At 43.3% G+C, this 15,826-nt stretch overlaps 1 protein-coding gene across 1 annotated transcript in view; it reads left to right on the top strand.

Moving 5' to 3' along the window:
• The window catches only part of LOC146675730 (uncharacterized), a 23,320-nt gene extending 15,974 nt beyond the window's left edge, over window positions 1–7,346 (top strand). The window contains exons 3-4 of the mRNA XM_085400697.1: window positions 2,760–2,859; window positions 3,692–7,346. Of these exons, the coding sequence (XP_085256823.1) occupies window positions 2,760–2,859; window positions 3,692–4,936 (1,345 nt within the window). The 3' untranslated portion in view covers window positions 4,937–7,346. The remainder of the gene's footprint in view (window positions 1–2,759; window positions 2,860–3,691) is intronic.
• Window positions 7,347–15,826: the final 8,480 nt, after the last annotated feature.

Below are 15,826 nucleotides of genomic sequence, written 5' to 3'. Positions count from 1 at the left end.
CCAAGCCCATAGCACAAGTTACCATCAAGTGCGGGATCTACCAAGGAGATGCTCTGTCCCCACTGCTGTTCTGCATAGGCCTGAACCCCCTCAGTGAGATCATTAACAAGACTGGCTACGGATACCGACTACGGAACGGAGCAGTTGTCAGCCACCTCCTGTACATGGATGACATCAAGCTGTATGCCAAGAGTGAACGAGACATCGATTCATTGATCCACACTACCAGGCTATACAGCAATGACATTGGAATGTCGTTCGGACTGGAGAAGTGTAGTCGGATGGTAACAAAGAGAGGGAAGGTAGTCAGAACTGAGGGGATTGAACTACCAGAAGGCAACATTGCAGACATAGAGGACAGTTACAAGTACCTGGGGATCCCGCAGGCGAATGGGAACCATGAAGAGGCCGCTAGAAAAGCTGCAACCACCAAGTACCTGCAGAGGGTCAGGCAAGTCCTGAGGAGTCAGCTGAATGGTAAGAACAAGATCCGGGCCATCAACACGTACGCCCTGCCCGTGATCAGGTACCCTGCTGGGGTAATAGGCTGGCCAAAGGAGGAGATAGAAGCCACTGACATAAAGACAAGAAAGCTCCTTACCATGCATGGAGGGTTTCACCCCAAATCCAGCACCCTGAGGCTGTACGCTAAGCGGAAGGAAGGGGGCCGGGGACTGGTGAGTGTCAGCACCACAGTCCAGGATGAGACAAGGAACATCCAAGAATACATTGGGAAGATGGCCCCAACTGACCGAGTGCTCAGTGAATACCTCAGGCAGCAGAAACCCAAGAAAGAGGAGGGAGACGAGGAACCATCATGGAAGGACAGGCCCCTGCACGGTATGTACCACCGGCAGATAGAGGAGGTGGCTGATATCCAGAAATCCTACCAGTGGCTGGACAAAGCTGGACTGAAAGACAGCACAGAAGCACTAATCATGGCAGCACAAGAACAAGCTCTGAGCACAAGATCCATAGAGGCTGGGGTCTATCACACCAGGCAAGACCCCAGGTGCAGGCTGTGTAAAGATGCCCCAGAGACAATCCAGCACATAACAGCAGGGTGCAAGATGCTAGCAGGCAAGGCATACATGGAACGCCATAACCAAGTGGCCGGCATAGTGTACAGGAACATCTGTGCCGAGTATAACCTGGAAGTCCCGAGGTCAAAATGGGAGATGCCCCCAAGGGTGGTGGAGAATGACCGAGCTAAGATCCTGTGGGACTTCCAGATACAGACGGACAAAATGGTGGTGGCTAACCAACCGGACATAGTGGTGGTAGACAAACAGAAGAAGACGGCCGTAGTGATCGATGTAGCGGTTCCGAATGACAGCAATATCAGGAAGAAGGAACACGAGAAGCTGGAGAAATACCAAGGGCTCAGAGAAGAGCTCGAGAGGATGTGGAGGGTGAAGGTAACAGTGGTCCCCGTGGTAATCGGAGCACTAGGTGCGGTGACTCCCAAGCTAGGCGAGTGGCTCCAGCAGATCCCGGGAACAACATCGGAGATCTCTGTCCAGAAGAGCGCAGTCCTGGGAACAGCTAAGATACTGCGCATATATATATATATATATATATATATATATATATATATATATATATATATATATATATATATATGATTCTTGCCTCTACACATCCTGAGGCCGAGTCAGCAGGGAATTTGCACATTAACAGTGCAGTGGATCCTGCTTGTGCCGTGATATTCAGGACTGCAAACCGAGCAGGTTCACTGACTTTCAGCTTGTTGTGTTTGTGGATATATGACTGACTTTAATTATTCACAAAATCCTCACATTCTCTGTAAGATTAAAGTCAACTATTGTACGGCGTATATTTTGAAGTAAAGGCTTTAAAACCAAGTTAGTACAAACATCGCTAATGTCACATAACTTTCCCAACATGTGGCCAACAGTGATGTTTTAATGTTCTTCATTATAAAAACATTTGCGCATAAATAAGTGACATAATATTCAGTACTTACTTCTGAAAGTTTACTCTTCATCCGCTCCGCTTCCGCCGTTTTTTTTTCCCGGCAAAATTGTCCACACCACTGCCGCGCTATGAAGTCTGGGATATGTTGGGCCATGAAGGCTACACCGACCCATCCTTAAAATTCAGGGAAATTAAGGACGCATTTTAGGGCTGCATTTCGAGCAGCCTTTGAATTGGGACAGTCTTTGTCGTGTCGCTGTGACGTAATCGGCCTTAAAATGCGGCCTTTAAGGCTGCAGACCCCAAATCCGGTCATTGGTACTTCCTGGCTTGTGTAGTTACTAGGTAACAAAAGCTCAACACTGCCCCTAGCGTCCTGGAGCACTTCCGTTGTGTTTTGGAATTTGCATGTGTTTTGGAGTTTGCAAGTGTTTTGGAGTTTGCGTGTGTTTTGGAGTTTGTACGTGCTTTGTCTCTAGGGGCCACCGTACATACTTCACATGAAGACCAAAATAGTTCCAAAGTCCAGATCTGAATGAGGGTGGGGGAGGTTCAATTTGCCATGTTGCAACCAGCTTAGCTACTGTCTTGCTAGCTTGTGCTGCGCTCAGTGGATCTGCGCTCGACAGTGGAGCCTAGGCGGAGTAGTCGAATGCAGATCCACTGAGCTCTCAACACAGACAGCATCATCAGAAGAAAAGTTGATAAAATAAATTAAAATTTTGTATTGTTTGATACATATGCGTACCGAACCGAAAGCACTGTATCAAACGGTTCAATATCGATATCGATCGATACTTTTTTTTTTTTTTTTACAACAGGAGTAACAGGAGCAGAAGAGTCTGGAACAGCAGAGAAACAATTTCAGCCATTTGGACTCAGCTCAGCCACTACAGAGGAAAAATGTCTTCAACACAAAAGGTGAGAAAAACATCACAGACAACACAACACTGTTATTGAAACTGTGTGTTCAGCTGCTTGGTTTTTAAAAACCCGTTAACAGCAGCTTTATCTTTTCTATCCTGGGCTCATCCATACAGGGAGTGCAGAATTATTAGGCAAGTTGTATTTTTGAGGAATAATTTTACTATTGAACAACAACCATGTTCTCAATGAACCCAAAAAACACATTAATATCAAACCTGAATGTTTTTGGAAGTAGTTTTTAGTTTGCTTTTAGTTTTAGCTATTTTAGGGGGATATCTGTGTGTGCAGGTGACTATTACTGTGCATAATTATTAGGCAACTTAACAAAAAACAAATATATACCCATTTCAATTATTTATTTTTTACCAGTAAAAGCAATATAACATCTCCACATTCACAAATATACATTTCTGACATTCAAAAACAAAACAAAAACAAATCAGCGACCAACATAGCCACCTTTCTTTGCAAGGACACTCAAAAGCCTGCCATCCATGGATTCTGTCAGTGTTTTGATCTGTTCACCATCAACATTGCGTGCAGCAGCAACCACAGCCTCCCAGACACTGTTCAGAGAGGTGTACTGTTTTCCCTCCTTGTAAATCTCACATTTGATGATGGACCACAGGTTCTCAATGGGGTTCAGATCAGGTGAACAAGGAGGCCATGTCATTAGTTTTGGTTACATCATTGTAATGTGATACTATCACCAGAAGGTGGTGGTAACACACCAGCAATGTGTTTGTTGACATGTTTGATTCCACTGACGGAGGGAGTTTCAGTTTGTTCCACGACTGCATTTCACTCACTGCCTCTGTCACTGCAGGACCAACATGGAGCAAGAAGTCAGCACTCTCAGGAGGCTGACAAACCTCACAGAAGAAAGGGAGAGAAAACGTACAGCTGTGAGTTGTGTGGAAAGTCTTTTACCCAGGCTGGAGCCTTAAAAAGACACCAACTCATCCACAGTGGAGTTAAAGCATACAGCTGTGACATGTGTGGAAAGTCTTTTACCCTGGCTGAAACCTTAAAAAGACACCAACTCATCCACAGTGGATTTAAACCTTACAGCTGTGAGTTGTGTGGAAAGTCTTTTACCCATGCTCAAAGCTTAAAAAGACACCAACTCATGCACAGTGGATTTAAACCTTACAACTGTGAGTTGTGTGGAAAGTCTTTTGCCTGGGCTCAAAGCTTAAAAAGACACCAACTCATGCACAGTGGATTTAAACCTTACAGCTGTGACTTGTGTGGAAAGTCTTTTATTCAGGCTGGAGGCTTAAAAACACACCAACTCATCCACAGTGGAGTTAAAGCATACAGCTGTGACTTGTGTGGAAAGTCTTTTACCCTGGCTGGAGCCTTAAAAAAACACCAACTCATCCACAGTGTAGTTAAACCTTACAGCTGTGACTTGTGTGGAAAGTGGTTTACCCAGGCAGAGAACTTAAAAACACACCAACTCATCCACAGTGGAGTTAAATCTTACAGCTGTGACTTGTGTGGAAAGTCTTTTACCCTGGCTAAAGACTTAAAAAGACACCAACTCATCCACAGTGGAGTTAAATCTTACAGCTGTGACTTGTGTGGAAAGTCTTTTACCCGGGCTGGAGACTTAAAAAGACACCAACTCATCCACAGTGGAGTTAAACCTTACAGCTGTGACTTGTGTGGAAAGTCTTTTACCTGGGCTGGAAACTTAAAAACACACAGAATCATCCACAGTGGAGTTAAACCTTACAGCTGTGACTTGTGTGGAAAGTGGTTTACCCTGGCAGAAAACTTAAAAACACACAAACTCATTCACAGTGGATTTAAACCTTACAACTGTGACTTGTGTGGAAAATCTTTTACTCAGGCTGGAGGCTTAAAAACACACCAACTCATCCACAGTGGAGTTAAACCTTACAGCTGTGACTTGTGTGGAAAATCTTTTACTCAGGCTGGAGACTTAAAAAGACACCAACTCATCCACAGTGGAGTTAAAGCGTACAGCTGTGGGTTGTGTGGAAAGTCTTTTGCCCGGGCTGGAGCCTTAAAAAAACACCAACTCATCCACAGTGTAGTTTAAGCACACTACTGTGACTTGTGTGGTAAAGCTTTTGCTCAAAGTCGAAACTTACAGAAGCATCTAGTTACCCACTCTGGAATTAAGGCGTACAGCTGCGATTTTTGTGGAAAAAGGTTCAGTGACAAACAGTACCGAAATATTCACCTACGGATTTACACTGGAAATTATGTTTCCTGCTGTGATCAGTGTGGGAAACTGTTTACAACAGATGCACAGTTACAACGACACATGTTTAGCCACTCTGAGGAGAGACCTTACAAAAGTGAACTGTGTGAGAAGACTTTTAAAGTTCCACATCACCTGAAAAAAACACCAACAGATCCACACCAGAAATTAACTCTACAAGTGCAGTTACTGTGAGGATGTATTGATTTTTTTATCTTGTAATTTTAACCTGATTGTTTGGAACAAGTCTAATCAGTAAACTTATGGAGTTATACTGAATGAACAGTTTGGAAAAATGAAGAGTCATTTTCGCTCGGTAAGCTGAGTGTTATAATGTAAACAGTAAAACGTAGTTGGACATTGGCAGAGATCACTTACGCTGTCATTGTTTAGAAGCAGAGCAACACAGATGGATCCAGTTCTCAACCCTGTCGTCACTGTGGTGGTGGGAAAACGTTTCTCTGTGACCTTTGTGGAAAAACCTCCAATCATCAACGGGACCTTAAACCGCATCAACGTAGACACACTGGAGACAAAATGAACTACTGCAAAGAATGTGGGAGAGGCTTCCACACACCAAGTACATTAAAAATACATGAACTCTTCCACAGTGGGGTTAAAAAGCACATCTGTGACTAGTGTGGGTCATCCTTCACCACTGCACGTGAGCTTAACGAACAAGAATGAGCAAATCCACACAGGAGAGACACCATACAAGTGCAGACACTGTGACAAAAACTTCTCACAATCAGGTCATCGTAACAAACATGATTGTACACACATGGAAGCGAACTTCAGCTCTGACCAGTGTGACAAGAGCTTCAGGAATCTCAGTTCATACTCCAAACACAAACGATTCCACGCTGTAAATAAACTGTTTCACTGTTACCAATGTGCAAAAACATTCACTTCATTATCTGCTCTGTGCAAACATCAGCCTGATCATGTAGGACTGAAATCACTGGATCACAATGAATCTGAAGAGAGAGAAAGATCCTCTTCTGGCTTCAGGGTTGGACTTAAAAACCTTGAGATCAGGCTCCACAGAGTTCAGATGGAATCTCATGTAAAGAGTGTCAGCTGATGTCACATTTGGATCTGATGAGGTAGCTCTGATTTCTGGACCTGCAGTGAATAATCCTGAATGTTACATTTAGGAAGCTGCATGTATAGATATGTACATCTATACATGCAGCTTCTCTGTCACTGTCACTACATGCAGGGCGATCAAAATTACTGATATAGATATATATCAATTTCTTTCATTTGAACTTTCTTAGTTTTTCCAAAATTAACTTCTTTTTTTTAAATGTATTCATTTCAAAGAAATGTTAAACGTTAAAAACGGCAGCACACATAAGGACCCTTTAAATAATTCAAATTCTATTAAACATCTATTTTTGGCTCCTCCTTTCACTTTAGTGTATTTACTGTATCGTTGAAGTCCACATGTTGTTTTAATGAAATCATTTTGATCCACATGTTCTGCAGCTGTTTTCTTGTTGATTTGAAGTTTGCATTATGAAATCCTGATAATGTTAAAGCGTTAGTTATATTTGATGAACTCTGTGTAAAGTTTGTCTTATTAAACAGTTTGGTGTGAAAAATAAAGAAATGGTCTCAGAACAAGAAGTTTGAGCCCTGATTTCATATTCAAACTAGAGGGAGTGCAGAATTATTAGGCAAGTTGTATTTTTGAGGAATAATTTTATTATTGAACAACAACCATGTTCTCAATGAACCCAAAAAACTCATTAATGGTAAATGGCCTGTATTTATATAGCGCTTTACTAGTCCCTAAGGACCCCAAAGCGCTTTACATATCCAGTCATCCACCCATTCACACACACATTCACACACTAATATCAAAGCTGAATGTTCGTGGAAGTAGTTTTTAGTTTGTTTTTAGTTTTAGCTATTTTAGGGGGATATCTGTGTGTGCAGGTGACTATTACTGTGCACAATTATTAGGCAACTTAACAAAAAACAAATATATACCCATTTCAATTATTTATTTTTACCAGTGAAAGCAATATAACATCTCCACATTCACAAATATACATTTCTGACATTCAAAAACAAATCAGCGACCAATATAGCCACCTTTCTTTGCAAGGACACTCAAAAGCCTGCCATCCATGGATTCTGTCGGTGTTTTGATCTGTTCACCATCAACATTGCGTGCAGCAGCAACCACAGCCTCCCAGACACTGTTCAGAGAGGTGCACTGTTTTCCCTCCTTGTAAATCTCACATTTGATGATGGTCCACAGGTTCTCAATGGGGTTCAGATCAGGTCATGTCATTAGTTTTTCTTCTTTTATACCCTTTCTTGCCAGCCACGCTGTGAAGTACTTGGACGCGTGTGATGGAGCATTGTCCTGCATGAAAATCATGTTTTTCTTCAAGGATGCAGACTTCTTCCTGTACCACTGCTCAAGGCTGGACTGGGACAAAAAATCAGCCCGGGCATTTTGACTAGAGAACGGCCGACCAGGATAAAAATTGAAAATGTGACGTCATTCAGGGGTAAAACCGCAAAGGATTCTGGGAACTTGTGGCAAGAGGTGCTAGCGCACGCAGGCTTTCAATTGAGCTCAGTTACACAGCAATAAAAAAATGGCAAGAAGCTGTTGTAACTGCAATAGCCGGTCGCATGACAGCCACGGAAAGCCGACGGGTAAAGAGATCCTTTTTTTTTTTTTATCGGATTACGTCGTTGAAGATAAATTTTTTAAGCCATGTTTCTGAAGTAAGAGCTGATGGTCTGGATATACCAAATATAACGTCTCAGAACACTCCAGCTCACATGTTAGTCTGCTCCATTCCCACAAAGGTCAGAGTTTTGTAGTAGTTAATACGTCATTTTTCTTAACATAATTGGTGATATAGGTTACAAGCAAGTCTGGCGCTGAACAGAAATTGTCGCGCTATGCTCCTTTGTTTATTGTGCATAAATAGTGAATTGTCCTGACACAATATTGCGTTTCGCTTCTGTTATTACCATGGTACACTGACAAAAACATATTCTTTTATTCACAGGATAAAACAGTTGTTTTGTATCACTAATTGTCCAGTGCGATTACAGCATACAGTATTATTGTCACTGCTACATTTCTGTGATGCTACCAGAAATTATTTCCACTACTAATTAATTACCGTTGAGCTCAAAGGTTATATTAATAAACTGTTAACGAATGTGTATTTATGAAGACGATTTGTGAGACTGGTAAACTTTGTTCGTACGATGGTCTTTCGTTCTACACGGTGCGTTTCAAGGTCCTGTACCCATCCGTCGGTAAACTGGTCCTGGGCTTGTTGCAGTGACCTGAAGTTACTAAACTTCATGAGTGTATGCACTCACTCCAAGAAGCGTATAATTATAAATATGAGCGTGGTGAAAGTTGGGCAGCACGCTAATGTATTTTGTCCACTCTGTGTGCTCGTAAGGGTCTGACCCTTTCACTCCTTTGATTTTTTCCTCGTATCTTTTCTTTGACTTTTCGTCGAGTATGTTTTTGTACGGACCGGCATTGTTCTCCTTCGTTTTGTACATTCCTTTTTTGTGCGGCAAAGAAAAAACAAGAAGGTATTGGAACCGGAGAATGAACGTTTTGCGGTGCTGCAAATGCTTGCATTTGATGCAGTACTTGGATTGTTATGCCACGAGTTCCCGGCATGCAATGCGCGAAAATCATGTGATTGCTAAACAAGGGGGAGGGTGCATCCAGCCTCCTCGGTTGTAATTGGTCCAGCCCAGAGTCGATCATGACCAATTGGCCAATCCAACACCTTTCATTATATATACCCTTCCTAAAAAAAAAAAAAAAAAATCCATCGGCCCATAAAAACAAAAAATCGCCAGCGGCCCACCGGGCAAATGCCCGGTATGCCCGATGGCCAGTCCAGCTATGCCACTGCTTGAAGAAGGTGTCTTCCAGAAACTGGCAGTAGGACTGGGAGTTGAGCTTGACTCCATCCTCAACCCGAAAAGGCCCCACAAGCTCATCTTTGATGATACCAGCCCAAACCAGTACTCCACCTCCACCTTGCTGGCGTCTGAGTCGGACTGGAGCTCACTGCCCTTTACCAATCCAGCCACGGGCCCATCCATCTGGCCCATCAAGACTCACTCTCATTTCATCAGTCCATAAAACCTTAGAAAAACCAGTCTTGAGATATTTCTTGGCCCAGTCTTGACGTTTCAGCTTGTGTGTCTTGTTCAGTGGTGGTCGTCTTTCAGCCTTTCTTACCTTGGCCATGTCTCTGAGTATTGCACACCTTGTGCTCTTGGGCACTCCAGTGATGTTGCAGCTCTGAAATATGGCCAAACTGGTGGCAAGTGGCATCTTGGCAGCTGCACGCTTGACTTTTCTCAGTTCATGGGCAGTTATTTTGCGCCTTGGTTTTTCCACACGCTTCTTGCGACCCTGTTGACTATTTTGAATGAAACGCTTGATTGCTCGATGATCACGCTTCAGAAGCTTTGCAATTTTGAGACTGCTGCATCCCTCTGCAAGATATCTCACTATTTTTGACTTTTCTGAGCCTGTCAAGTCCTTCTTTTGACCCATTTTGCCAAAGGAAAGGACGTTGCCTAATAATTATGCACACCTGATATAGGGTGTTGATGTCATTAGACCACACCCCTTCTCATTACAGAGATGCACATCACCTAATATGCTTAATTGGTAGTAGGCTTTCGAGCCTATACAGCTTGGAGTAAGACAACATGCATGAAGAGGATGATGTGGACAAAATACTCATTTGCCTAATAATTCTGCACTCCCTGTAATTTAACTGTTTTCGGTGGTACATGTGGAGGTTTATCAGGGAGGAGACTTGGCTGTTCTCCACTCACACTGGCTGAAATGGTGAAAATGCTGTTATCATAGGATGAAATGAGGATTTGTTCCTCATTAACGAGTTGGGGGCACAAAAAATACTTTTCTTTCTTATTCTCATTTAAAATATCTAGCTTTTATTAAATAATTATCTGAATCTTGCGAACAAAGTTTTTATCTGACGTAAAATGTATAGAAATCATACATATACCAACAAGACAGTGTACATCACTGTCACAACAGCATTTGTTTTCATTCAAAGGCTTTTTGGCTTTAATACCTGGTGGGCCGGTCTCTAGTCAAAATGCCCAATTTTTTTGTCCCAGTCCAGCAGTGTCACCATGCCAGCTGACTGTATGTCATCATCAGCTAGTGTTGTTCTTTATACATCAATATTACCAAAGTTTACCATAAGGCAGCATAGAAAGTATTTACTTGCTTTCAGGTTTTATTCAAATGTTAGTCTTTTCAGTTGTTTCTCCACTTTTTTCCTGTTTTAAAAATCAAACAGCAGTTTGTAATAAGATTATCTTCTTTTTTTAACAGGCAGATAAAGTTTTGCATTGGCATTGGCTAATTTGCCAATTGTATGTTAAATATTCAAAAATGTTTTTGCTCAAAACATATGTGCACTATATGTCAGTAAAAATACTATGCAAATATTGCTGTCCTTGAATGCTGAGTAAACACTGACAAAGCACTGATTGTGTCTCTTGTACTTTATCAACGCAGTGTCTAAAAACTTTGCACCGTAGTGGTTAAAATCTCATTCTAATAAGAGTTAAAAGCGCATTCGGTTATTAGGTTTACAGGGTTACTGAATTATGGTTAATGGTTGGTAGAATTTTTTTTTAACATTATCTGCCAATTACATCTGCCACCCTTCTCCAAATCTGTGCCCCTACCTGGCCCCCCCAACAAAAATTTTCTAGACACACACACACCACTGCTTGGTGGGTATGCAAGTGAAGAGAGAGACTACATCAAAGGACACAATGGTTTCATCTGGATCCAAGGTAAGTAAAAACGGCAAAAACGAAACAACCAGGTCGCTGGACACACCGCTCCTGTGTCAGCAGAGAGCAGGCACACTTTGCTCCCTCTCCCCCACTCTTATGTTTCGGTGTTGCACTGACACGTCACGTGACTTAGACACTTTGGGGGTTGTTAAGTTGTTTACATATTAATTATATACATTTTTTTGTTTTTGTTGTTGAGAATTTTAATTGTAATTTTTGTATTATAGTTTATAAATAGTATTTGTTTTAATTTGTGTACTGGTTTGCGTGCACTTAAGATTTAAAAAAAAAAAAAAAAAAAGATCGCCACCAGGGCAGACCCGATGGCATTTTCATGCTTCGCAGCATCATTTATTCTTACAATAATCACACGGTTGCTGTAACAGTACATTCAACGGCTTCAGCTCTCCCGCTGGCAGCCGTACACATCACCACCACCAACCCTGCAGCGGCATCGCAGAACACACCCTGCCACATACCCCCCTCGCCCGCTTCACCTCACCTCGCGAGCAGGCGAGGGAATTGGCCCGGACCATCGGCGCCCCATGCCCTAGCCCAGCGACGGGGAAGTGTCCACTCTGGCGGTCGCCCGCGCCTCCAGCGGAAGCCCCGGAGCTGGCCTGATGGCCACCCATATGGCAAGCAGCGGTGGCGCAGTAGGCGTGGAAGTGAGCTGGGGTTCACAGGTAGCTGGGCAGACGGCCGGCACGCAGGACTGTGCAGCCTGCGTGCCGAAGTAGACAGCATGCACCCCCGCGCACCTCGACCTCCGTCTCCAGCTTGGCAGGCGCGCCAGCCTCCGGCTCACCCCAAGCCGTGCGCTGTCCACCCTTACAGTGATCACACGGTTGCTGTAACAGTAGCCTACATTCAACGGCTGCAACCCTCCTGCTGCCAGCTGTACACATCAACACCAAAAACAACAACAGCACAAGCAGCGCACAGGTTTTAAGCCGGCGAGGCATCATTGTAGATGCCGTGAAGGTGAGTCCATCTCATCTGCAGTGGCATCGCAGACCACGAGCCGCAACAATAATAAAAAAAAATTATTTAATTATGAATAAATAATTTCTCCTAATTATGTCCTGGGTTTTAACTAATTAATTATACCAAAGGAAACATCACACAAACACTTAAGGTCATGAAAATTAATTGCGATTTAGCAATTCAATGAGGCATCCACCTTATTTATTGAAAAGTATCGTATCAGTATTGGTATCGGCGATACTGGCCCGAATTTACTTGGTATCGGATCGATACCAAAATATGCAGTATCGCACACCACTAGTGTTTGGGAGTTCCCTTTCAGTCGATTCACTCGGTACAACACATAAGCATGGGATATCACGCCCTCGTGTGTCCTGGCTGAAGAAACCTTTAATCACGCCTTTAAGGCAGATGACGTGTGATGACACGCGCACGGCCCTGCCTGCACATATAGCCGCTGTCATCACAGTCATCCCTCAGTTCGATAGCCGCTCTTCACCAAGCCAAACTGCTCAGTGGGGCCACCTTGTGTTGTACCTCGTTCCTCTCCTTCAGGGAACAGAAGTTATAGACATAACTATTCGTTCCCTTTCAGTCGATTCACTCGGTACAACACATAAGTATGGGACATATATACACGCCCCACAGAGCAGCCACCAAACCGGAATCGGACCACCACATCCTTAGTGAGTGGTAGACCCAGCAGAAAGGACAGCATGAGCCACCGAAGGGGCTGTAGCATCCAACCGATAAAACTGCACAAAAGTGTGCGTTGATGCCCAACTAGCTGCCGCACAAATATCAGCTACAGGCACCTCTTTAAAAAGAGCCCATGAGGTTGCCATCCCCCTGGTGGAATGAGCTCTGACCCCGTGGGGCAAAGCAAGACCACCGGTGCTGTATGCCAGTGAGATAGCTTCTATAATCCAGTGGGACAGCCTCCGTTTGGACAGAGCTCTACCTCTATTTGGATCAGCGAAGCAGACAAACAGCTGGTCACATAAACGCACATTCTGAGTGCGCTCAATGTAGGTGCGTAGCACACGCACTGGACAAAGAGAATGCATCCTCCTCTGCTCCTCAGATGCAAAAGGAGGGGAGCAAAAGCTCAGCAACTCAAACTCCATTGAGCTAGAAGATGCAGGCATGATCTTGGGAAAATAGGCAGCATTTGGATGCAATACGACCTTGTGGCCATCAGAAGAGAACTGTGTGCAGGAGGGATGCACAGAGAGCGCATGAAGGTCACCCACTCGCTTTGCCGAAGCCAAAGCGAGAAGTAATGCAGTCTTATATGAAAGAAATTTAATATCCACAGACTCAATGGGTTCAAACGGGGGGCTACAAAGGGCCTCCAGCACCAAAGACAAGTCCCAAGCAGGCACACTGGACTTAAGCACGGGCCTCAGCCGGCGAACTCCTTTCAGAAAGCGTATGGCGAGGGGATGTGCACCTAGTGTCACCCCGTCAGAACCAATATGACAAGCAGATATACAGTGGGGCAAAAAAGTATTTAGTCAACCACCGATTGTGCAAGTTCCCCCACTTAAAATGATGACAGAGGTCAGTAATTTGCACCAGAGGTACACTTCAACTGTGAGAGACAGAATGTGAAAAAAAAAATCCATGAATTCACATGGTAGGATTTGTAAAGAATTTATTCGTAAATTAGGGTGGAAAATAAGTATTTGGTCACCTCAAACATGGAAAATCTCTGGCTCTCACAGACCTGTAACGTCTTCTGTAAGACGCTTTTCTGTCCCTCACTCGTTACCTGTATGAATGGCACCTGTTTGAACTCATCATCTCTATAAAAGACACCTGTCCACAGCCTCAAACAGTCAGACTCCAAACTCCGCCATGGCCAAGACCAAAGAGCTTTCGAAGGACACCAGGAAAAGTATTGTAGACCTGCACCAGACTGGGAAGAGTGAATCTACAATAGGCAAGCAGCTTGGTGTGAAAAAATCAACTGTGGGAGCAATCATCAGAAAATGGAAGACATACAAGACCACTGATAATCTCCCACGATCTGGGGCTCCACGCAAGATCTCATCCCGTGGGGTCAAAATGATCATGAGAACGGTGAGCAAAGATCCCAGAACCACACGGGGGGACCTGGTGAATGACCTGCAGAGAGCTGGGACCAAAGTAACAAAGGTCACCATCAGTAACACACTACAACGGCAGGGAATCAAATCCCGCAGTGCCAGATGTGTTCCGCTGCTGAAGCCAGTGCATGTCCAGGCCCGTCTGAAGTTTGCCAGAGAGCACATGGATGATACAGCAGAGGATTGGGAGAATGTCATGTGGTCAGATGAAACCAAAGTAGAACTTTTTGGTATAAACTCAACTCGTCGTGTTTGGAGGACGAAGAATACCGAGTTGCATCCCAAGAACACCATACCTACTGTGAAGCATGGGGGTGGAAACATCATGCTATGGGGCTGTTTTTCTGCCAAGGGGACAGGACGACTGATCCGTGTTAAGGACAGAATGAATGGGGCCATGTATCGTGAGATTTTGAGCCAAAACCTCCTTCCATCAGTGAGAACTTTGAAGATGAAACGCGGCTGGGTCTTCCAACATGACAATGATCCAAAACACACCGCCCGGGCAACAAAGGAGTGGCTCCGTAAGAAGCATTTGAAAGTCCTGGAGTGGCCTAGCCAGTCTCCAGACCTCAACCCCATAGAAAATCTGTGGCAGGAGTTGAAAGTCCGTGTTGCTCGGTGACAGCCCCAAAACATCACTGCTCTCGAGAAGATCTGCATGGGGGAAATACCAGCTACTGTGTGTGCAAACCTGGTAAAGACCTATAGTAAACGTTTGACCTCTGTTATTGCCAACAAAGGTTATGTTACAAAGTATTGAGTTGTATTTTTGTTATTGACCAAATACTTATTTTCAACCCTGATTTACGAATAAATTCTTTACAAATCCTATCATGTGAATTCATGGATTTTTTTTCACATTCTGTCTCTCACAGTTGAAGTGTACCTCTGGTGCAAATTACTGACCTCTGTCATCATTTTAGGTGGGGGAACTTGCACAATCGGTGGCTGACTAAATACTATTTTGCCCCACTGTAAATGTGTTAAAGTATAACATGTTTATTAAATTACTATTTCTGTTTTTCTTTTAATTAAGTAGATGTCATGTAAGAACTTTAATAAGTTGCTCTTGTTTATGATCATCATTTAGATTTATGTTTCACAAAAACCATTCAGTCTGTATGTCGTGTTGCATGAGTAAGACAACAAATCAACAAGAAACACACTCAGGGAGTGTGTGAGTTATCTGATATCAAATAAAATTTCCATCTGTGCACAAATGTTTTTAAAGAGTGATTTAAAAACATTTAAATTTAATGTCTCTTTTCATTCATTTCTGTCTCTCTCTCTCTCTCTTGTGATTGTTGACATGACTGAAACTCTACCTTAATTTTTGATATGTATGTTTTTTGAACACATGACCTTTTCCCTATTTTCTTAATAACAATGCCTTTGTTGTAAAGCTACACAAAATTAACATGCTACATTCATCCAAGGTGATGAAATTCTTTGACAGTTGCTATATATAGTACACTTTATGTCAACACAGTCAAAAGTTTGGACACACTGTCACGGATTTGCTGTGTGGGTAGGCAAGATGTGGAGCAGGCACGTGCAGAGGGGGGGGGGCTAGAGGGGCTTGAGCACCCGCCCCTTTCCTGATGGGTGCCCAAAGTGCCCTTTTGTTGAGGCAACTTTTTAAAAAAAAATCTTTTTATTTTATTTTTATTTTTTTTATGTGTGTGTGTGTGTGTGTGCGTGCGGAGTCCTGTCTGTGCCCCTCAACAATAATATTTAACTATTAATCACAGTTTTGCTAAAT

The sequence above is a fragment of the Rhamphochromis longiceps genome, linkage group LG3 (assembly GCF_057381845.1).
Source record: "Rhamphochromis longiceps isolate RC_006_pf linkage group LG3, R_longiceps_female_GT1.1, whole genome shotgun sequence".
Taxonomy (NCBI): Eukaryota; Metazoa; Chordata; class Actinopteri; order Cichliformes; family Cichlidae; genus Rhamphochromis; species Rhamphochromis longiceps.
This window is presented reverse-complemented; position numbering and strand designations above follow the sequence as displayed.